This window comes from Trichoderma citrinoviride, assembly GCF_003025115.1.
Source record: "Trichoderma citrinoviride strain TUCIM 6016 unplaced genomic scaffold BBK36scaffold_4, whole genome shotgun sequence".
NCBI lineage: Eukaryota > Fungi > Ascomycota > Sordariomycetes > Hypocreales > Hypocreaceae > Trichoderma > Trichoderma citrinoviride.
Window position 1 is genome coordinate 1,441,113 of NW_020194712.1, and position 22,573 is coordinate 1,463,685.

At 54.4% G+C, this 22,573-nt stretch overlaps 5 protein-coding genes across 5 annotated transcripts; 2 read left to right on the forward strand and 3 right to left on the reverse strand.

Annotated features, from left to right (window-relative positions):
* Positions 1-858: 858 nt before the first annotated feature.
* BBK36DRAFT_1134863 (hypothetical protein) lies at positions 859-2,548 on the reverse strand. Its single transcript, XM_024892445.1, has 3 exons — positions 2,198-2,548; positions 2,001-2,137; positions 859-1,924 (listed from the first exon to the last, which is right to left on the reverse strand). Exons 1-3 carry the CDS (start codon positions 2,346-2,348, stop codon positions 896-898), a joined length of 1,317 nt encoding a protein of 438 aa, XP_024751538.1. The 5' UTR covers positions 2,349-2,548; the 3' UTR covers positions 859-895.
* Positions 2,549-3,538: 990 nt separating this feature from the next.
* BBK36DRAFT_1114469 (hypothetical protein) lies at positions 3,539-6,156 on the forward strand (the record flags this gene model as incomplete). Its single annotated transcript, XM_024890030.1, has 2 exons — positions 3,539-3,621; positions 3,693-6,156. The coding sequence occupies 2 exons, from the start codon at positions 3,539-3,541 to the stop codon at positions 6,154-6,156; spliced, it is 2,547 nt and encodes an 848-aa protein (XP_024751539.1).
* Positions 6,157-6,661: 505 nt separating this feature from the next.
* Positions 6,662-7,042, reverse strand: BBK36DRAFT_1167481 (hypothetical protein; the record flags this gene model as incomplete). The annotated part of the gene is made up of 2 exons (XM_024895053.1): positions 6,662-6,854; positions 6,945-7,042. 2 exons carry the CDS (start codon positions 7,040-7,042, stop codon positions 6,662-6,664), a joined length of 291 nt encoding a protein of 96 aa, XP_024751540.1.
* Positions 7,043-10,991: 3,949 nt separating this feature from the next.
* BBK36DRAFT_1195268 (adenine phosphoribosyltransferase) lies at positions 10,992-11,721 on the forward strand (the record flags this gene model as incomplete). The annotated part of the gene is made up of 2 exons (XM_024896888.1): positions 10,992-11,490; positions 11,576-11,721. 2 exons carry the CDS (start codon positions 10,992-10,994, stop codon positions 11,719-11,721), a joined length of 645 nt encoding a protein of 214 aa, XP_024751541.1.
* A 1,120-nt stretch (positions 11,722-12,841) lies between these two features.
* On the reverse strand, positions 12,842-16,467 carry BBK36DRAFT_1134867 (glycoside hydrolase family 47 protein). Its single transcript, XM_024892446.1, has 5 exons — positions 16,145-16,467; positions 13,751-16,029; positions 13,217-13,687; positions 12,944-13,156; positions 12,842-12,879 (listed from the first exon to the last, which is right to left on the reverse strand). The coding sequence occupies exons 1-4, from the start codon at positions 16,304-16,306 to the stop codon at positions 12,946-12,948; spliced, it is 3,123 nt and encodes a 1,040-aa protein (XP_024751542.1). The 5' UTR covers positions 16,307-16,467; the 3' UTR covers positions 12,842-12,879; positions 12,944-12,945.
* Between the last annotated feature and the right edge of the window lie 6,106 nt (positions 16,468-22,573).

Consider the following 22,573-nt stretch of genomic DNA (forward strand, 5'->3'; position numbering starts at 1 on the left):
ATACCCGTGATTGTTTGATATCGAAGGATATTGGAATAAAGGGTGACTTATAGATGACCCGTGTCACTCCTTTTTTGAGTACTATTTTTGTCCTTTTCTCTCTTTTTAAGAGAAGGGAGTAAACAGACTTTTGCATCTTATCATTCTTTCTTTAATGTGACGATCTCTCCTTTGGCTCCCTTTTATCATTCTCTCTTCTTGCTTTTCACTCTAAATTCTTTCGTTATGTGTGTGATATAAAACTGAGTTATGCCTCCAAAACAAAAACAGAACAAAAAGCCCCCAAAAAATGTTAACTTGAAATTTAGTATGAGGACTTGAGTCGTTGGTAGGAGGATTGCGATATGAGAGCTTTCGAGCTGTTTACCTACCTTACTTGCTATCTACGCTGCTATCCTCTTCCCCTGGCGGCTTTTCTTTTTCAGTTCTTTCTTTGCCATTATTCTTATCACCTCGGCTTTTCTGACACTTTTTGCCTTTGTTACAGAAACGATACGGAGTCATTTAGAGTATGTATATAGAGGGTTATATTCCTTAGCTACCTACTGATCCAACCTATGGACTTGCTATTCACACCCAAAGAATGATATAGTACCGAGTTATCGTGAAGGGAAAAAAAAGAAGAAGAGAAGCCCCAATTACTCCCAAAGAACGTATGACCTTCGCTTTCGTAGACCAGAAGCAGAAAAGGATGAAATCCGACGGAAACCGATGTGAAACAAGGGGATTGGAGATTGTCGCTCAGCATCCTCCAAAGCCCAGTTCATGATTACTCAATATGAACGTTGTAAACCAGTAATGATATCCCAGCATGAAACAAAGAGGAGAAGGTGCCAAAAAGGAAACAGAAGAAGAGAAGATGTTAGGCTTCTCTCATATACTGCTGCAACATTATTCAAAGAACAATCTTAATCGCATCCTTCAGATGGCCTTCTGTCGGGCAGTAGGGACACTTGTACCTGGACCCCTTGGCCATGTTGTGCAAACTCTCTCTGCAAATGACATGGCCGCACGGAAGCATCATTGCGGGATTCTGTTCAGTAGTCTGCTCCTTGCTCACGGGGCACACAAAGATGGAATGGTAAATCATGGACGGCGGCAGCGGTGTCTCAAACGCCAGCTCATTCTCCGTCGTCCACTCAGTCTTCTTCTCCTTCATATACGTGGTGTACTTGATGAGCCGGGGGAGCGCAATGGAGCCCGCCGTCACAGCCACATACAACGGAGATTCTGCCGAAAGGCCGAGGAGAGAGCAGAACTCCCGGGTAAAGGAGGTGGCCACGTCCTCAAAAGCCGAGTCGATCTGGAAGATGTGCCGGTAGGGTGACGCCTCAATGTTGGGTGCGAAGACCATGGCGCCGCACAGCTGTTGGATGTCTCTGAGATGCCTCGTCTGAAATCGTGCAAAGTGCTCTCTGGCATATCTCAGCGCGCCCATTTGGCCATTTCTCTCGTCGTCCGGCAGGCCGTTAACCTGCGGTCCCTTGAACAGCCAGATGAACTGCAGCTTGCACAACTCAAACTCGAGATTGCTTCCTGCCGCCTCCAGTCTGCTGTTGTTTTGGCGCGCCCACCTTATTGCCGGGCCAAGATTCCTGTTCTTCAGCTCCGAGAGGAGATTGTACATTTCTGCGAATTGCCCTTGTAGGTCCTCGGGATAGTCATTTGCTCCATGACCATAGTCTCTCTCCTCCTCCTCGTACTCTTGTATCATGTCGTCATCGCCATCTTCGTCCGTTCGCGCCGTACGAGGCGACAAGGCGTCTACTGAACTGAGGGGCGGGTCTCGTGACTCGCGTACAAAGGTCGATGCAACGGAGAATTGGCCCTCTCGGACGAGGTGCATGGCGATGGCGCGATTTATTAGAGCGGTGTGTTCGGCCATCGCGTCTGTTTCCATCGGTAGTTCCCTATGCGGCAGAGCCTTGGAAAAGACAGAGTCAGCATTCGTCGGTTAAGCAAGCCTTGGGGAGGTGGAGAGGTTGGATCTGGAGGCATACCTTGTCCAGGGCCTTCCCATAGCTGCGCTGCGCCTTGGTCACGTCTTTGAGGTCATTTGTAATGGCGTCAAGGCGGTCCTTGACCGGGTTCTGAAGAGTTGTCATGGCCATGCTGATCCGATGGGAGTCGGCATCAGCTGCATGGTCGGACATGTCAGTCAGTACTCCCACGCCTGAGGGTTGTTTGGATCCCATACCGGCAGCAACCTGCTCCCTGGCCGCGACAAGGTAATCTATAATCTTGTCGACGTCCTGGATAGCGGCTGTGAGGTTCGACTTGCGCATGCGGGCGAGCTCAGCCTGCAGCGGGCCAAACGGCGAGACAATGTCCTGGCCCAGCCCAGCCATGGTCACGGGTGGAATGTGCTGGTCGTGAAGCAATGAAGAATTCTACTGAATGAAGCCGCGCATTAGGCTGGTAAGATAGAACATCTGAATGCGAACGAGGGGATTTCCGGCCCTGCGAATGGGTTCTCCAAGAAGGTTTGTTTGGGTTCAGGTGGAGGATTGCCGGCGTAGGTTGGAGGTTGTCATCCAAGTACCGTACGGAGTACCATGGGCAGCAGCTTATCGATAGGGTAGCTGCCGGCGTCGCGGATGGCGAGAATGGGGCATCTCGGCCTTGGGGGGAGTTATGCAGATAAGCATAACAGTGTGTCATTATGCATACTAGCTGTACAGAGTACTGTAGCCAAGTATGCTATGTATGTCAGGTCCCTGTATTACGTAACACACAAGGGCTCTTCCAAGTCTACTACTACCTAGTACCAGGTATCCAATGCACCAAGCGAAATACATGGGTTCACCTAAACTTCAATCCAGTGCACCCTTTGTCACTTCAATTTCGTTGTCTTCTGACTCATCTGGTTCAATCACAAAGTGCTGTATCGGGATCAAACCGAAATGACGAGCATATCATGCCATGTGTTTTACTCTTACTACTCCCGGCTTGCCGTGATTGAAGAGGCCTCACTAGCAGCCTCGGATCAGCGGTGAACCCCGTTAAGGAGCAGCAGGCCTGCCCCGCTCTGGAGCCGGAACCAAGTTTAGCTGCAGGTCCGAGATGCATCAGGCCAAGGCTAAAGACAAAGCCAGAAAGGCACTGACGACGAGTCTGGAGTAGCGGTTGATAGTGCGCTGCCACATTGCATCACATGCGGGCTCTCAGCTGGATCGGTTGACCAGGTTTTGACTCTGAGGCTGCTGCTCTGCCGTTGCCTTACCCAGCAGTGCCGTTGCAGCACATGCGCAGCAGCCCCCAGACAGCGGCCGTGTGCAGTGCGCAGGCGCCCCCAGATCCCAGCATCGCCAGGCCAAGATCCCGGCTGTCTCTGCCCTCGAAGATGCTCCTTGATTAGCCCGGCCCGGCCTTTAACGCCTCCAGGGGCTGGCGAACTCCACAAATGTCCTTCATGCCGTCCTTCTCCCAGGACGGGAGGGTCTATCGAGACGAAGACTACTCCGGCCTGGCCAAGCTGGACCGACGAACTTCTCGACCTCCTCCCTCCGATGGGACCTTGAACCTCCCCGAGATGCACATGGTCGACACGGTGTATCGCGCGGAACCAAGCGCCAAACTGCCGCAGCGGCACCTGGTCTTTCCGGATCCCATCGCCTTCAAGTACGTTACTCTTCTAGAGAATAGCAGCATCGCAGACAGCAGAGCCAGCCACTAACCGTCCTCTGACCCAGGTTTCTCGAAAACGACCCGTGCGTGGAAGTCATACACCGACGAAGCGTCCTCCGCGGCTATGACCTCTATCTCGTCGAGCAGTGGGCCTGCTCGCGACGGCCCCCAACGCTGGTGATTGCTACCTACACCGGCAACGAAAAGGATTCCATCGTCGTCGGGGTGCTGGCCGTGCCGGCAGACGAGAGCTTATTGTCCGAGGAGGTCCGACTGTATCTGAAAAAGACGGAACAGAACCATGCGCGACCGAAGAATACCGAGCTGGGAGAGCTCATGGTCACGAATCTCAGCAGTTTCCCGTCCTCACTCACCGTCATTGCAGTGCCCGAGGGCGATCTCCGACAATACCGAAACCTATTCATTGTCAACGAGGACTTAAAGCGTTTAGGATGCTCTGGTCGATCTGGCCTCACGCTTACGGAACCCACGGAGGCGACTCAGTCCAAGTTCCAGCAGCTTTACCGAATCAACGATCGCGTTCCCTTGAAAGAGGCAGTGGTGGAACTTGTCAAACTATGCCAGGTCGCCCTGTACATGTTCGACAAGCTGGACCATGCCTACATTGACGGCCTGCTTTGCGACGTCACGGAAAGGGCCATCAGCAACTGGTGGACCGAGGTTGGGGCTGAGCACTACAACTACGAGCCGACAGATGGCATCCTTGGACCGTCAACCGTTGCAGCTCTGCTGGGCATGTTGATGGGGGCGCGAAATCGACTGCACTGGCAAGGCGCCCCCGTTCCAAAGGATGTGTTCGACCTTGAGGGTACCAAGCGCGGGATTTCCTATTTCCAGAAGGCCGTGAAGCTGGAAAGGACACGCCGCTTGGACCAGCAGACGCTTTTTAAGCTGCACACAGCAACCACAAAGGCGGCGATGAAGGAGGACTGGGGCGTGCAAAAGGCTATCAAATCGACAGTTACGGAAATTGGGGGCAAACGAGGAGAGATTGTCATCGACATGGTGTCTGGAAAAGACAAGGCTGGCCTTGCTGACATCGAGACCGTAGACATTGACAAGTTTGCCAGTTTGGTATATGGCGAGCGGCCAAGATGGCTTTGGCATGGCAAGCCGCGTCGGACACCGGTAGGCCAGGCCGAACATGATGACGATCCAGGTCCGGTTTCCCCTCTACCAAAGGCGGAGGCAGCCAGTCAACCCGGAAAACGAACCCATTCCTTGCCAGTAGAGGACGACCTGGAGATGAAACGGAAAGACGAACTGCTCGCTCCTGATACCGGAACCGCTATACGCCCTACCATGAGCATGATGGAGGGCCCAACAGAAAGAGATGCTTTGCACAAGACTGTGTTTAAGAGCGTTGCCGGGAAAATGAGCGACGCTCGGTCAGGCTTTGGACGCTTCAAGGAGGCAGTTGGCGCAAGAGGAAGAGGTCACGGCACACGCCTGTCCATCTCAACAAAAGAGGATGTCCTTGAAAACGGAAACGGCGCTGCCAACGGATATCAGAATCCAAGCATCCCGCCGAGCCCCGCTGCCGTGGTTAGCCGGGCGTTTACTTGGAACAGGAAGCCGGAGGAGTATCTCTCCGCTATCAGACGGGGAGACCCTGACGCTCTGCCTGGGCTTGCAGCGGTGTCCTCGCCTTCATCAACTGCGGACCTCAAAGCAGCCAGGTTGTCCGAATACGAGAGGAGGCCAAGAGAATCAGACAGGTCTCTAGACATTCTCAGCCCAGACATGCTCAAGTTGTCCCATCAGAGAACGACCTCGGCCGTGCCGTCGTCCATTGCTGAGAGCGACGTTGAAGCGATTTGTCCACACATCAGGGAAAGGTCCAATTTGCGGCAGCTGGCGCTGTCAAGACGTCACAGCTGTGACATAGGACAGGTATGCACGGCACGGGTGCTCAACGAAGACCGGTGGGCACGCCGCATGTCCTTTGGCGACGCCGAAGAAGCCGTGTTAACATGGGACGAACTCGTCGACCTCATGGATGAGACAGAGGACGAAGACGATGCTGAAGCTCGAGCGGTCAACGCTCGCCATCTCGCACAATGTATCGAAGGCATCGTATATGGCATCGAGCCCTGGGTCAAGGACAAGATCAAGCTTCTACAGCTTCTTGACGACAAATACGGCAGAGACAAGGTGGAAATACAAAACCTGCACCATCACTTCAGCGAGATTTACCACCGAGTCAAGTACAACTCTGATGGGATGCTGGCCGAAGAACGCGCCAGCCTGACCGAGAGCGTCAAGGAAATTGAGGTCCTCGTGGCACGACTCGATTACGAGATCAATGCGTTGGTACAGAAAATCAACGACGTGGAAGACGGCATCCAAAACTTTGAGAGGCAGGTCGAAGACGTCGAGAGGCGGGCAGAAGAACTGAAAAAGCAGCTTGAAACGGAGAGTTGGCTGCATTGGTTTGTGAGGACTCTGACCGGCGTGGGCACCGGCCCTCATATCACCCGGTCTGAATCTCACAATGGCTCGCACTAGAGTTGTATTCTTTCACCTCTTTGTCGACGGTTTCTCCTTTGCTCTATCTACTTTAATCGTCCATTTTTCTGAAAAACTGGGATGGAGTTGGAAACTGTTTCATACATAGGGGATACACGGAAACCGGCGTTCTAGTTCCATCTGTCATAGGTTGTTTTTTTGTCTTTCTTGTAAAAGGATAGATACCATTTCGCAGAGAGGATGTGTGCTCGTCACGATAGACGAGGCTGCAACCTGGGCAGCACCTAGTATACTTGTTTGATAGCTTTATACATCTTGACATGATGACATGTTATATCCGTGAGATCCCGTAACATCAAAAGCCCGTTTAAAACCGCACTTATGTGCCCTTCTCCTTGACCTCCCATATAATCGTACAATCGACATCTGTGAAATCCCATTCATCCCAATCAAGCCCTCTCGACGGGAGATGGAACAGAAACGAGACATGGGCGTAATGTATTTCCAAAACAAATCCGCATCAAATTTCCAAAAAGCTCAGCGCTTAGAACATGCCGCCGGCCTGAGGTCCTCCCGCGCCCATGGCCTGTCCCTGCTGCTGCATGATCTCGCTAATCTTCATCGACGTGTCGAGGAACTTGGCCGTGCACCGGTCGAGGCAGACGGACTCGCCCTTGTTGAGCTCGCCTTCGCGGTAGTCGGTAGGGACGCACTTCTTCTGGCACGTCTTTTGCAGGCTGTTTTCCACCCCCCATTGTCAGTTACAAATCTTTGCTTTTCCTGGGCAGAACGAGAGGAGGGGGTGTGTGTGTTAGGTTGGGACGTACCGGTTGTATGTGTCAGCCATCATGCGCATCTCGCCCTCGACGGCAGCAATCTTTTGCTCCGAGGTGGGTTGGGGACGACCGATTCCGAGGAAAGACATTGTTTCGGTGTTTTCTTGGGCTGTTCTCGAGTTATGAGGTTTGAAAGTGAGCGATGTTGAGGGCCGCAGTTAATTTTCTCTTTTTTTCGGGAGGTTGATGTCGTCACAGCTTTGGGAGATGCGATTTGAGGTTTTGGGAGGAGCAAAATTTCCCTTACCGGGCGATTACATAATGCACTATCGATAAGCACTATACTCGAGATGCTTTTACCCTGTTCTTTTGGTTTTACGTGAACATGGTGCTTGGACACGGTGACTTATAATTTCAAGGCAGAATGATTCTCACTGTTTGTGTGTTATTTTGTGTTTTGTTTTTTTTAACGTGCTGGCACTGGAGAAAGTTCAATTTCAGTTGGTTATGTACACTATGTACACGAGGCAATGAGGTGATGGGAGTTCTCCATCCGTTGCGCTGACCAGATACATACGTTTAGTGGTGGGGGTGCGAAAGATGTCAGATATCATCGGCTTCATTGCTCTATTAGCTCGCCAAGAGCCTCGGTCGGACTCGAACAAATCTTCAAGTATTGTCGTCAACCATTGAGCGGCAGACAGCTAGAGTAGAATCAAAACAAGTTTCGATGTTGTGAATATCCATATAAAACGGGCGCTACATGAGGTAACCTTTGGGAAGTACCTTATGTAGGCTGAATGGGAGCTGTTGTTGCTGCTTCTGTTTGGTGCCAACCACCTTGGCAATGAAGGCACCATTCGTGAGGTATTGGGATGGATGGCTGGGCAGATGGACGAATAGGCGGGTGATACGGGGTAAGAGGATGGGCTTGGCGTGGCTGGTCGCATCCTAGGTGAACAAATGTTGCTGGGCTTGACTCATTGGTTTCTTTTTAACCTACCGTATAGTATAAGGCTGCTTGTCCGTACCTTATAGCCACATACATACATGCCAAGATGCCTACTCACTTTCTGTACCTTGGAGAGCATATAGCCGCCGGAAAGCGAGCGTTACCATGGGCCGTACACAAGGCGAATGGCCGAGAGTAGGAAATACTACTCCTAGTGCCAGTATTAGCACGGCATGGGGTCCTCACGCCATCGATTGTGTAATGGGTGCACGACGGTTACGACAGGAACGTGCCACAGGGGAGGGGAGGGGAAACGGATGACGGGAGCAAAGTGGCGTTTGGGGGGGGGTTTTCCATCCTCATCTTTTCAGTGGCCCTTTGTGTCAAGCTTTTTGGCCAGTGGCCAGTCATCTCTGGGTTGTGATCGTGGAGGGCGGGAAGACGGGGAAGCTTGTGGTAACACGGATTGCTATTTTCTCTTGTGGAGGTGGGTAAGCTTTTGACACAGATGTGCGTGCCAGCCAGCCTTATCTTGATATTGAAGCAAGCCATGTATGCACTCCACGCACGTCCTACCTGTGTGCTCCGTATGTAAGGTAAGATATCAGACGGCGAAGGGTGCGTGAGTGCGTGTCGTGTGCGTGAGAAGTGCGTGTGCAAGATGCAGGACAAGCTCATGCCCAGTTGCAGACCGACACGGCAGCAGTGGCCTTTGATGTGGCTGATTGAATGCATGCAAGCCTGGACAAGAGACATGATGGGTATCGCGCACGAAGCACACGCCTCACCATCCATCACCACCACCGCCACTTAGATACCTGGTGCTCAGTAGGTAGATACAAGTAGTTCTACTCGTACGGGTACGTGTGGGTTGTGTGCTCAGCCCTCCCAAGCCGAAAGACATGGTCCAATGCAACCCTTTACCTGCGGCGCACCGGCGAGAAATCGGTGATTGGGGGCACCCAGGCCCGACACCAAGGACAGAAACAGGCCGAAGCGAGGTGAGAGCGTGAGACAACAAGAGAGCGACTGGCGAGACTTCTGTGGCTCCTCCAGGCGCCCCAGCTGTCGATTAAAAGGCAGGCCGATGGAGGGAGAGCGTACATGCATATCATTTCGCGCCGTGCCTCTGCGGCCAATGAATCTCACGCCTGGGCAGCGGAGCGGCCATCCATTTGCTGCCTGCGAGGCCGATGGATCGTAGCGGCCGTCTCAACCTGGTCCGATGGGACGAGAGCAGATACGGAGGCTTTTGTCGACGGGGCGAGTCTTGAAATCACCATGAGTTCACCAACAAACGCTGGTACCAAGTAGCATATCGTTAGTTTCTCCCGCGTCGCAACATCGATGGCATACGAGTAGCCCGTATACTTCGGACATTGCTTGGAAGTATAACAACTGGAACAGCATGGATCAGTCGGTAGCATAAACGGCTCTTGATTTGCCTTGGGCACACGGAGCACCCGGGCATTGCTGCTCATACTATCGATCGGGCTGCAACAGAAAAACGGCCCGGCTCGGCAAGGACCAGCTTTCATGCTGTCGCCAACTCAACTTGAAGCTGCTTGTTCTGCTTCTCTCCCTGCAAGGACAGGGACTGAGGTACTACTATCAGGTACGAAAAGGTGTGTCAGTGTCTCGCTCCAATGCACCGCCACGAGTAATGGAACGGATGCTAAAGCCAGGACAGCAGGTACTATTCTAGAACGAGGCGACAGGCAAGACAGAGGATAAGCCGGGCTGGCCCTCGGTTTGCTGCTGCTGCGAATACCACCAGGTACGAGGGTGATTATCGCGCTCGCGCACGCACCTTTTGCCGGCTTGGGGAGGAGTGCGCACAGTAGTCCCGATGCTTGGTTACCAGATGGAACCTTGAGTGATTTTATCCGGGCGGCTGAGCCCAGTTCATTCGTTGCTAGCATCGAGCCAAAGGGGAGCCAAAGCGACGAACAGTCATATTCACAGCAGCAACAAACGATATACTTGTACCAACTCACCGACAGTTGGAGACACTTGGAGGCACACGCTGGACGTGAGATTGCGCTGTCGAACACGCAGCTTGAAGCATGTCAAGTTCGGGTTGTTGGGCTCTACTCGGTGTTTGTCCCTTGTACGTCCAAGCTGTAAGGTACCGCCACGCTGTACCTGTACGCCGTATCAGCACCTCCAAGTCCCCGGCCATGCAGTACAGGTACCTCGTGCTTGGCTGCAGTGGCAGCATCACCGCATGTGCAAGTGAGTCGCTGGCAATTTGCTTGTGATGGCCACGTTGCGCCTCCCTTGCCTTGTGCCTGTGTAAAGTACCTTATTGCGTAAAGTCTAAGTGCTTGTCCATGTACGACGTACAGTACTCGATACTCCATATTTCTCGTTTCGGCCGGGGTTCGAGAGCAGCTCCCAGCGCCTGGATACCAGCCCGCGACTTGATGGCCCTCCGCTTTTGTCTGTCTGGCGGGAGGGCCCCGGGGTCGGTGGTCAGGTATCGCCGGGGTAATCGGGGGCGCTGGACTAATGTTTCTGATACACAAGCTGCTGCAAGCGACCATCGTATCGTATCGCATCAAATCGTGCCTTCCCCCTCTGCGCGGTGCTGCTCTGCTGTGTGCACCCCCTCCGTTTGCGCTGGGCTGCGACTGCCAGCTTGTGAATTTTTCGGTTTACCCCCACCATGATGAGGCTTGTGGAAGGAGACACAGACAGCGGGACGGGCTTGAACCTGATGGTAAAGAGCAAGAACGTTGCGTAGATATAGAACTATCTTATGGGAGGAAAGAACTGAACGGGATACCTAGAATGGAAAAAGTATAATCAGGAGGCAGTTACACACTGTCCCCTCCTTCCGCGCGCGCTGTTCATTGTGCTGCCCGCCAAATGGCAAAAGACCTACTAGAATACAGTAAGAAAAAAAAGAAAGGGTAAGAGAAAAAAAAAAAGACCCAATTCCCGCTTCGTGCTATCTCGGCTTATCCCGCCACCCCAAAACAAAAAATTCACACCACCCCAGACAGAAAGTCTCGCTCCTATTGCTCTCTGCATCCTGTCTGCCTAACCTCCTCTGACTCTCGCGCTCGCTCGCTCACCTCCTCTTTTCTTCCTTCTTCCTTCTTCTCTTCTTCTCCTCCTTTCCCCCTTTTCCTCTCCTCACAATGTCCGCCTCCACAGAGCCTCAGGACATTCCCTCTTCCTCAGCCGCCAGCCAAGATGCCTCGGGACGACAGCCCTCCGCCGCCTCCTCCGCCGCCGCCCAACTCGCCAGTGCACAGATAAGCCTGCGCAAGACGCTGCGCCAGTTCCCCGACTTCCCCATCCCGGGGATTGACTTTGTCGACATCATGCCCCTCTTCGCCAACCCGGACGCCCACGCCACGCTGCTGTCCGCCCTCGAGCTGCAAATCTCTCAGTCCTTTGGCGCCACCAAGCCCGATATCATTGTTGGCCTCGACGCCCGCGGCTTCCTCTTCGGCCCCGGCCTGGCCCTGCGCCTCGGCGTCGGCTTCGCTGCCGTTCGCAAGAAGGGCAAGCTGCCGGGCCCTTGCGTCACTGCCGAGTACGTCAAGGAGTACGGCAAGGACTTGTTCCAGATGCAGGAGGATGCCATCCGCGAGGGGCAGAAGGTCTTGATTGTTGACGATATTATTGCGACGGGTGAGTCTCTTTCCATGATCCAGACGGTGGTGCCATGTAAAACTTTCCTCCAACAGACATCAGAGAGCTGACTTTGGAATTGCAGGTGGTTCGGCGGCGGCGGCGGCGGATCTTGTTCACCAGCTCAAGGGTCAGGTCGTTGGTTACCTTTTCATTCTCGAGATTCCCGGCCTCAATGGTCGTGAGAAGCTCGGAGGCGCTCCTACTACTATCCTCCTCGAGAACCCCTAAATTCTCCCCAGAGACGGAGGAGAGGAGGGCCTCGTGTTCCTATTCTCTCGATAAGCGGCGCCATTCAGCACAAAGACGACACGATTGGATATCAATTCACCTCATGGCCGCTGGCCTCAGCCCATTGGAAGCGTCCACAAACTCCGACGAAGCATTGCCATTCCTAGATGCTCGAATCGACTAGAGGCGCCAAGACGGGACGACTCTTCAGCCGGCGTCGTGATTATCTGAGTCCTGTGCTCCTCGCTCGGCACGCTACATATACATCAAAAAGTTGTTTGTTGGGGCTTTTCCTTTTGGATTTTAAAAAAACGATTTCACATTTCTGTTTTCAATTTTCTATTCAAATCTCATCATGGGGGCTTCTTGCGAAATCTTACAATCAAATAACCAATAGACTATGGAAAGCGATCTTCTCTCACCGGGAACTGGGAAGTGGGGTTGCCATGCCTTTGTCTTGTCTGTTTCACGACAGCTCTCATCCCTACTTTTGTTTTTACACACTACATATACAATGATATATAGACCGCCCCCCGCACTTCTTGTTACGGAATCTGGAGTAGACGAGGACAAAAAAAAGGAGCAAGATGACAATGACAAAGAGAGCACGCCATGGGTTTGGGGGATACAAAACATGATGTTTGGATGAAAACTGTTGGGATAGGGTGGGTATCTAATAATCACGGCTAGGGGCTCTTTCTACCTGCAATTGAATATTTCTCTCCATCTACCTCATTGCTCTCTTTTTTTTGCTCTCCCGGACGTTCGAAATGACAATCTGTTTGGGTGAGCATATCATCATGTCCTTCCCCCGCACGATGATTGGTTTCCCGCAGGGCTTCACGTCTATAATGCGGTAATGTTGAAATGGAAAGGTTCAACCCTAGGAGACTACTGAGGCTCATTTTTCAACAACAAATTCAACAGGGAAGAACACATTTCCATCACCAAGGGGAAACTCATACACTATGACCAGAACACTATTGAAGCAGACTTCAGTCTCTTGCTGTCGTGAACTCTATCTATGCAAAAGCTCTAGGGATATCCTATTCCTCAATGATGCAACTTCCTCCTCATCAACTCATTGAACGGGCTATATATATATATATATGCATGCGTAATATGTAAAATGCTATAGAATATAGTACATACTGGATATAAAATTATAAACAGAAAACAAAATGAAAACACATTCTTGTGGGCTTCCCCCCCCCTTTTTTTTTTTCACAGCACGACCGCATTCTCCACGACGAGCCCCTGACTCTCGACCCGATACTTGCGCCTCATGCCCACGCCAATGGCATTCCCAAAAAGCTCGTAGTCGCCCCGCGCGGCGCGGACGAGGACCATCGGGATGCCGTGCAGGCGCTTCATGCCCTTGGGCGTGGTCTGCTCCGTGTCGAGCAGCGGCCGGGGCAGGTCGCCCCTGTTGTCGTCGTCGTCGTCGACCTTGGCATCATCGTCGTCGTTATCTTGGCTCTGGCTGCTGGCGGGCGGCGGCGGCTCGTCGAGGACAACAACGAGCTGCAGCGCCCTGTCGTGGGGCGAGAAGCTGGGGATGTTGTCCAGCTTGCGGCTGAAGGAGCAGCCGCCGCGGAGCATGACGATGACCTGGTGCTCGCGCGGGGCGGACGCGGGGAGCGGGCCGTCGCAGGCCTGGCCCGCGAGGAAGACGGTCGACCAGGGGAAGTTGGACGCCGGGTTGCGGAAGTTGTAAAAGGGGTTGCCGGGGAGGGGCGTGTCCGCGATGGACGGCATGGGGTACGCGCCGGGGCCCGTCGACGTGTAGGCGTCGAAGCTGTAGATCTTGGCGGTGCCCTCGCTGGGGTCGGACTCGGGAATGGCTGTGTAGACGGGCTCGAAGACGGAGGACACGGCGCGGAGGAGGGATTGGAAGAGCGAGTCGGTAGAAAGCGTTTCCGCGTCGTCGAGTGCGACATCGTCGCTGTCCGGCATGCCATCTTCTTCTTCCTCTGCTTCTTCTGCTACGTCAGCATCATCATCAGACGGGGCAAGCGTGCTGTTGCCACCATCGCCTGGCCTGTCGACGAGCAGCTCAATCTCCACGGCATCCCTCCTTCTGCGGCAAGAAAACACCTCGTCCTTGAGGTGCCTGATGTGCTCTGCGTGGAAGAAGACCGTCTCGTGGCGCCCCAGCTGTGTGTTGCCAATGTGCGTGATCCTCCACCTGTCTTGTCCCGTGGCCGGGTCCGACATCTGCTCGAGCTGGAGCCTCAGTCCTTCTAGGATATTGACCGTCGGCCCCAGATGCGTCTGCCACGATAGCTGACTGCCGAACCGCGACGCTATGCCGCTGGTGAGGTCGTTGGCCGGGAACTCAATCAGGGATATGACGCGCTCCGGGGGAGCGACGCAAGTGCCGTTCTCCGGCAGCATGGCTGGGGGGAGAGTCCATGGGAAGATGGTGTGGTTCGAGGTGGCCTTGTATCGGACCACGCGGCCCTTCTTCTTGTCTCGCATCTCCACCTTCTCCAGGGGCCCATGGACGTTGGGCGTCCTGTACAGATCGGTAAACCGAGAAACGGAAAACAAGTCCGGCCTGGCCGCGGTGGCCGACCCTCCCAAATGATGCCCCGAAGGAGGCCGAGGGGCAGGGCAAGAGTTGGTGAAGCTTTCGTCGTAGTAGGTGTAGACCGCTACGTCTCTGCTCTTCTTGGCTTTGCGAGCAGCGCCCTCTCTGTGGGAGCCACTGCCCCTTTTGTTCTTGGGGATGACGAGCGGATGGCCCTCTGTGGTGAAGACATAGGCGGCATCCAGGTTGTTGAGTGGATGATCTGGGTCGAACAGCAGGTACATGTACTTTGCCGTTTCTCCCAAGAAGAAGCTCTCCATGCGGTCCTGCTTCTCGCCCGTCTGAACGTCTTGGAGCCCGGCCCAGCCGCACTCCGCGTAGCACCGACGCCGAATGTCGCGGAGGACCATCTCGCCGACGTGCAGATACCACGGGTCTCGGGTGGCGCGGTAGATGTGGTACGTGGACTCGATGAACTCGGGCCTCCCCGGCCACCAGCCGATGCCCGCCTCGACATTGCCTTCGCGGACGGACCAGCGTTCGGGCAGCGCAGAGTATCGCGTCCACAAGGCCGTGTAGACAAGGTTCGCCTCAATGGCCTCTTCCACCTCGCCGGCCAGGGCGAGAAGCCCCGGGTAGAAGGCGCCTAGGCTGTCGATCCACATGGCATACGGCTGGCCCGTGGCACGGTGGTTGTTTGAGTAATAGGGAAAATGGCTGCGGTCGGTGTACAGGTACCGCTTGACCGAGGCGTGAGCTTGATGCCACGCCTGGAGGAAGGCGTCGGAAGTGTGCATCTCCGGCGGCAGCGGCGGGTGCAGGGAGTTTGGGTCCAGCCAGCTGGTCGTGCTTTGCCGGCGCGACGTGGAGGCGTTGGGCATGCCGAGGCCCGACAGCAGGATATGGCTCTTGAGCGCATATTCAAAGAAGCTATCCATGCCCGCGCCAATGCCGGCGTGAGGACCAATCCACAGCCCCCGTTCGGCGTCGATGCCGTTCCCAATCAAGCCAATCTCACTCCTGCGATGCCAGACCTCCCAGAATGCTCGCTTGGCGGCCTGTTCAAACCTGGGGTCCCCCGTGAGTCTGCTCAAGACGGTGAACTCAAGCACCAGACTTCCCGCCCCGGCGCTGCAGGTCTCGGTGATCTCAGGACGGCCGCTCTGCTCCTCCACTGCCTCGCCCAGGTTTTGATGGAGAGGCGAGTTGACGTAAAAGGGGATGCCGCTGCGGAGATTGACCCGGGGATACGGAATGCCAGTCGGCGTGTAAAACGCGGGGAGCAGCCTCTCGGAGAGGTCGAGGGCGAGCCTCAACAGCTGGCCGTCGTACTTGAATCCATTGGGCCACGGGATGGGGGCCAGCTCCAGAGGGTCATCGCCCGCGACTCCCTCCGGCCTCGGCACGTATCCAGTAATGGGCAGCTCCCCAATGGCGAACAGGTGCGCGCTCAGAAGGCCGCCCACGCCTCGGATGACGGTCTCAAAGACCTGGACTTTGCTGTCGAGATCAAAGCCCCTGGCACGTATCCCAGCGCCGGAGGGCCCCGATCTCCCGTCTCCGTAGTGTCGCACAAACTCGGCCACGCCGTCCTGGAAGTCGCTCAGGGCCTGCGGCCCCGTGTATGAGCCGTTCTGCGGGCCGCCGGCCAGGATGGCGAGGGTGGACAGGCTGTCTATGAGAGTCAGGGAGTAGTTGCCGAGGGCATCGTTGAGGCTGATGCGCCCGGGATTGTCTCGATCTCGCGTCAGGGGAGTGCACGATATGGGACGCAGCTATAAGCAATGTTGAAGAAGAGGAACTCGTTAGCTCTGTCTGTTCTAGTTCTACTTTACGAACGAAAGCACAGCAGAGTCCCCAGCACCCATCTATATAACAAGCGGAACCCACCTCGTCTTCGGGAAACGCATGCTCCATGTAGTTGCTATATCCGTGATAGAACATGTCCACCGTCTCCTGCCGCAGCTGGGCCAGATAGTCTGCGCGCATGGCCTCCGCCGGCCGCAGCAGCGAGCACCCCAGCAGCCATGCGAGCGCGGCCGCCACCAGCATCATCGTGTCGGAGCGCTTCGAAGGGCGTTGATGCGGCGAGAGGACCATTCGGACAAGCTGGCACGTGCCAGGGGACGCATCGGAGAGGAGAGATGATGGAAGAAGGCCGGCAGCATAGAAGCCGCGGTTGCGACGAGGGAGGAGCCTCCTTGTCTGGCTGCTTTTGCTTGAGGCTATCGCGGGACTCTTCGCGGGTCTGGTTTGTATGGCGGATAGCCGTCAACGACGCTGGCCGTTACGATCGCCAGCTTCGAGAGTCATCGTCCGTCTGCTTGTCTGTCATCTTCTTTTGCGCAGCGCCACAGAGGTGACCGGGGTGAAGTTGAGCAGATGCGTGGCTGAGGACGCGAGCAAGTGTGGCTGGTGCATTCCTGCCAGCCGGCTGCTTACATGTACCAATGCGCTGCACTTGTACGGACCAGCTCTCTGCTTACCAATCCATCGAGGTGAGTCTTTGTTCAACTCCCTCGACTCTCTCTGCTCAAGATGCTGCGTTTCCGTCTTATTGCCAAAATATACTTGTTCTTGTCTCCCAGGCGAGCGTCAGTTGCCGGCACGCTTCCCCGGCACATCAGCCGACCGGCGATAAGGCGTACCGAGCAGGGATTTTGGCGAGAAGAGAGCGGAATACGACGATACCTGAGCAGACTGAGTCACCAGGCGATCCAGGAACGGCCCTGGCAAGGCTCGCCTCGTTTGCATGGGAATGGGCATGGTGTCTGGTGGTTCGCACGCCCTCAGCGCGCTTATCGCTAGAGCTTCATGGCAACGCAAATCGCTGGGGACGGAGGGCGGTGCTTTCTCCAGCCTGTTTGGTCGACTGCTTCGGGAGGGAGTGTGGTTGATTGACGCTGGAGTTGTGGGATACAAGAAGTGTGTAACACGGGCGGCTAAGCCAGCCATCCACGGGCGTCTAATTCAACGCCAGCTCTCGCATTATGGGGTAGATGAGAAGCTGGACGACTGGGCCTCGTCATGATAGCCGCGCTCAGGAGGAACCGCCCTTTGGGGGTCCGTAGCTGAGCCGGTAAATTCAGATATGCCTGCTCTGTTGACATTGAGATGAGTTCTAGAGCATGGCGCGAAACTGTACAGGTTCTGGGTTGACGCCTTTGAAGTAAGCGCGGGCATCTGGATGCATCCGCAGGCAGCAAACGCCTTTGGCAACTGTCCAAGCGAGTTACTGTCAGACTACCCCGGAGTTGCCTGAACTGTTTGCGACTTGTTGAACAGCTCGGCTAGCCACAATCTTTGCTTCCTCGACCTGCGAGGCACATTCACGAACAGGGATTGGGAAGAACAAAGAGTCACTTGCCGATACAGGTATCCAATGCCCCGGATATATGTATAGCGAAATGAAGCATGACAAGTATCACGGGCGTGTCCATAGTCTTCAACTCAACCTGAAGCCGAAGCTGGGAACGAGGACCTTGTCCAAATCACCACACACCGCAGGTAGATTGTATCTAGCCAGGCATTTCGCCGCGATGCCCTTCGATATTCCGTCGACGCACCTTTGCCTCTAGCTCTTGAGCGGCGCCCCCCCAGCAACAACTCCAAGAGCGGAAAACATCGCCAGGATCCATGATGTTCTCTTTGTCGGTTAGCTAAGGCTCGGCGCTAAGTCCTTGCCAGCCATGGGCAAATCCGCCATATCTCCCCGGCATCAAAGCTTCTCCACTTGGAGCTAGAAGATCCATGGGTAATGTACGCAGCAAATCCAGACCAAACGGAAAGCAGACACTCCAAAGCCACGCGGACTTCGGCCTGTCTAATGGCCCTACGAGGCTCCCCGGGATCTTGTAGCTGCGGAGGGGCCATCGTAGTTCGTCCGAAGTGCGAGGAGCTATCTCTTTGAGAGTCTTTCCCCCGTGTAAGACCGCATATACGGACTTTTCGGCGGAGGATACCAAGGGGTTACCCGTATCTGGGCTTGTCAGCGAACAGCTTCTGGAATCTGTCAAAGGCCGTTGCCGTTGGGATTCTGCAACTGGCTAGGATTGCCAAAGGGGTGGACGTAGGATGCAGATCGGGTCGCAGAAACGGCCTGGCGATGCGGCATACACTGCCGTCGAGATCCATTGTCAGGCAGAAGCATAGGCATACTGGCACGGGCATGTTAGACAGACGATGAGAGGATTCTTCCTTCGATTAGACTATCCTGTAACCCGTCTCGTAAACAACGGCATCGTCATGTTTCGGAGTAAACAGACGGTCAATTTGCCCAGAAGGACTTATATGTAGACTGCAACCTGGGAGAGAGGAGGATCCGCAGCAACTGCACGAAGCCACCAAGCTAACACCACCGGAAACGCCTCCCCGTCCGCCCTACTACTAGCTAGATAGTCCCCCCCCAAACAAGGCTTCCACGCGTTCATTGATCTCCTCTAGCAAGATCTCCAGCTTCCAGTTGGGCTAGGAGATTAATCTCGCTGGCTAGTATCTCATCTCGCACTAAAAGGGACGAGGCCAGCCCCAGCCCATCCTGTCACCCACTGTCGCGCCATCGCTTCTCCCCCCCGCCTCTTCTCTTTTCGTCCCTTTCTTTTGTGGCCGGCGGCGGCGCGACAGGAAGAACGAGATTAGCGCTACAGTTCACGGGGCGTGCGATCCGTACTGTGAGTACATGCGGCCTGGGTTGTGCTGTTCTCTTTGGGCTAGCTGGTGATTGCTGTCAGGGGATCAAGTCTCATCTCACCAGCAAGGGGGGGGGGGGGAGAGGCGTGTGTGTATGGACATGTCGCTCCAGCGTCAAAGGCTGATCATCCTCGTACGTACGGGGGGGCCCCTGCTGTGCTACTCCAACAAGTCCCCCCCATTCAAGCAGCGGCGAGGCGTATGAATAGCATCAGACAAACGCATCTTCCTGGTGTTTCCCTCTTCCGAGACTGGTTAATGAGAGAATGAAAGGCATGGCAATTCAAGGCGAGGCTAAGCAAGACCCTCTCTCTTTTTCCCTCCCCCCCTCCCATGTCCGCTGCTCGCAGAGGGCGCTATTCCCCATGGCTCGTATTTATTCCATCTTCCGCGCCGGGCTTCCATTCACACAAGCGATCGGATGCATGCCTTGGAATGGATCTGTAATCTGTACGTCGACCGATCGAGCCAGAGCCGGCCTGCCACGGACACGTTCCGATTCCCCTGCTGCCACAGGTCGCATCATCACTCATCAGCACTCTGTTTCTACCCTTTCCCTCCCCTCCTTGTACGTACATAGGATCTCTTCTCTCTCCTCTCATCGTTAGCCAGGGGATGGTATTATACCGATACTCCGTGAAAAACACATCTTTCTTCTTGGCCTTTTCTGTCCAGGATGTTGAGAAAAGAGACAAGGCAAGGTTCTCCTCCCCCTCCTCATCTTCCCACTCTTCATGATTCCGTTTCTCGTTTACTCTTGTCCAGCACTGGTTACGACACGCCCGTCCATCCATTGTGGCACAAGGACAAAGAGACATGAATACATGGACCTCCCTCCCTCTTTGGCAATCGCCGATGCTTTTTCTGTCCTGGGCTGGTGGACCTGGGCAGAACCCAAGCCGACAGGGAATCGACCGTTCGGGGCGGCTCCAGATCACATGGCTGATAGGCCATGTAGCCGTCTCGAAGGGGGTGGTGGAGAAGACATGGTTTAAAAAAGAAGAAAAAGATTGTGTGATGGGAGGCCACATACAACAGCAAATCCCGGATCATCGTAGCGCCCACGCCCCCCTCTAGAGCCCTGTCAAGGCTGAATGAACCCTTTTCCAGCACACGCCCTCTCTCTTTTGCCCACACTTGCGGTTACATGGACGGGTTTAGCAGATGATGTGAGGGCTAAAGTGCCGTACGTGGTGGACAGGCCTTCGTTATCTGTGTAAACTGCAGATGGGCTTCAACTCCCGTATGACTGAAGGGCATATCGACGACGACCCGTGCAGCGTGGATGACGACAAAGACCGGAGACTTCACACAAGGCCTGCGAGATCTCGCGTCTCGTATTGTGTTGCTATTGTCAGTCAAGCCTGGAGCACAAGTTCTTGATGCCCGCGCCGAAAAGCGAAGGGGAGCGTTCTCGACCGGAGCCGCCCGGCATTGGCTCAGGGACCGATGACATTGGTGGATGAAATCGAAAGAAGCAAAAGAGAATCGGGCATGACAGCATCATCCGAATGACAAATTAACAATCACGGACTTTGCCCACCGTCGTGGAGGCTTTTCCCCGTGCCAAATCAAGCCGGGCCGGTGACAGACAGGCGCCTGGGCCTTACATTAGCAGCAGATCACGGAACAAGCCCTTTTGTTTTTTTCGCTTCTGTCCCTTGACAGATCCCCTGGATTTTGTGTGGATAGCTTTTGGTGATCATCTTGTGGAGTTTAGGGGATAGTAGAGCCGGAAGGGCTTCCGCTTAGCTCTGGCCCTGTTCATGGTTTGATGGCGATGGGAGTCTCGAACTTGCCCACACCCCCTCCCCTAATTTTTCTCTCTTTCTGGCTCCAGCAGCCGGATGCTCTTCTTCCCGGAGCTGGCATCTGGTTCAAGGCGGGCATTGACTCATGAGCGGCATCTCGTCCCTGGCTATACGATTCGGGGCCATCGATCGTATCGTGTCTTCCATGCAAAGCAAAGCTTTCAATTACACCGAGCCCGGGCGACGGCCTTGGACCTCCGGGGGCGGCGCTTTCGAAACGAAACCCCGAGCTACTGCAAGCCACCCAAGAACGAAAAGCAAAGACGAGGACGCTATGCATGTAGCTTTTTACGCACGACAAGTGGGAAAACTGCGTCAAGCAAACCACTTGCTAGGATCCCCTCCTCCCATGATTATCCGCTACAATAACAAGAAACTTACTATGACATGATCATGAACGGCAAACCCCTTGACAATTCGGGTCCGAGCGGCTTTTGACGCGCGGGTGATGGACAATAGTAGCTCGGCGGCTTTTCAGGTAGGGCCCGTATGGCTTAGGCCCTACTACTAGTAGTAGTGGAAAACTCACGCGTGAGAAAGGGGGCTTTCGACGGCGGGCTTGAAGGCACCGTTGACGGGCTCTAAATGTCCGCTATTTTCAAGCAGTTCAATGGGCGTGCGTTAGGTAGTTTGCTTTTCAAGATGTGAGAAACTGGAAAGCTGCTGTAGATGGTTCCTCACAATGTTACGAGTCGTAGGCTGGAAGTACGTGCCTATACGGCTCCTTGCATTCCTGACGTCAAAAGAAAAAAGTCTCGGAGGATCGAGAGACAAAAAGTCATTGATTTTCTGTCTCGACATGTCTCATCAGCGTGCTCAAAGCGTCATCGAACCCCCAACTTGCAAAAAACAATCGAGATCGACTTCAAGATACGGAGAGACAAAGACGCTAAGCGTGTGTCACTCCCCGGACAATAACCTCCAAAAAGGGGGGAGGGAGAGGGGAGAAGAGATTCAGCATCATGGACAAGCTTTTCCAAGTCTGTGATCAGCCTCCCTTTTCTTTGTCTCGTGTTATTGACGATTTGCTTCTTCTCGCGTGGGGGAAAAAACATTGAGACATTCATGTTCGTAGTAGGTTGTCGGCATCTCCCTTCCCCCCCACGTGGCCTCTTTTTCGAAAAAAACGAAGCCGCCACAACGCGCACAACTGATGGAGCTGGGCAAAGCAAGTGGCTGGAACAACGACTTCAGCTCCGAAAGGGCTTCTCTTTCCCGGGTGACGGTGGCTGCAGCCTTTTGGGTCTCTCTCATCTCATGATCATCCAAATCTCATTCATTCCTCCATTCATTCAGCCATCCGGAGAGAAACTAGCTGTTTCGTCCCCGACCACCAACCCCCCCCTTATTAGCGCAGTGACGAGTTCTTCCCACACTTCCACTAGAGCGCCCATCGCTGGCCTACGCGTTACGCTATAGAAAGCCAGCAAAGGCGGAGGGCTCGGAAGCGAAAGATGCCCTTCCCGTGCTGCTAGAACCTACTTCTGTTGCCTTCTTGGAGAAACTCATCAGTACCTTGAGATAGAATGGGCAAAGGAAGCCCAGCCGGGCAGAGATGCTAACCTGCTCCCGCCCCATGATCTACGACTGTTTCAAGTATTTAGCCCCTTTAAAACCCCCCTCATTCATACAGCCTATTGTAATGTCCGTGACCCAGCGGGAAGAAGTTTGCCTGCTTGGACACACTCCTCTCAAGGAAGTCATCAGAGTCCGAAGCTATTAACAACGAAGTATCTCCAAAGCAGAACCACTTCCTCCACCGAAACTCCGATTAACAAAGGAACAACATGTAACATTACATCCCCTTCAAGCCAGCCAA

Excerpts from the sequence above, each read along its gene's own strand:
- BBK36DRAFT_1134863 (XM_024892445.1), bottom strand. The coding sequence starts at position 2,348 with ATGGCTGGGCTGGGCCAGGACATTGTCTCGCCGTTTGGCCCGCTGCAG. Across the intron at positions 2,138-2,197 it reads CAGGGAGCAGGTTGCTGCCG|CTGATGCCGACTCCCATCGG; the intron begins GTATGGGATCCA and ends CCGACCATGCAG. Across the intron at positions 1,925-2,000 it reads ATGGGAAGGCCCTGGACAAG|GCTCTGCCGCATAGGGAACT; the intron begins GTATGCCTCCAG and ends GTCTTTTCCAAG.
- BBK36DRAFT_1134867 (XM_024892446.1), bottom strand. The coding sequence starts at position 16,306 with ATGCTGGTGGCGGCCGCGCTCGCATGGCTGCTGGGGTGCTCGCTGCTG. Across the intron at positions 13,688-13,750 it reads GTCGACAGGCCAGGCGATGG|AGAAGATGGCATGCCGGACA; the intron begins TGGCAACAGCAC and ends AGCAGAGGAAGA. Across the intron at positions 13,157-13,216 it reads GTCCTCGACGAGCCGCCGCC|CGACAACAGGGGCGACCTGC; the intron begins GCCCGCCAGCAG and ends CGACGACGACGA.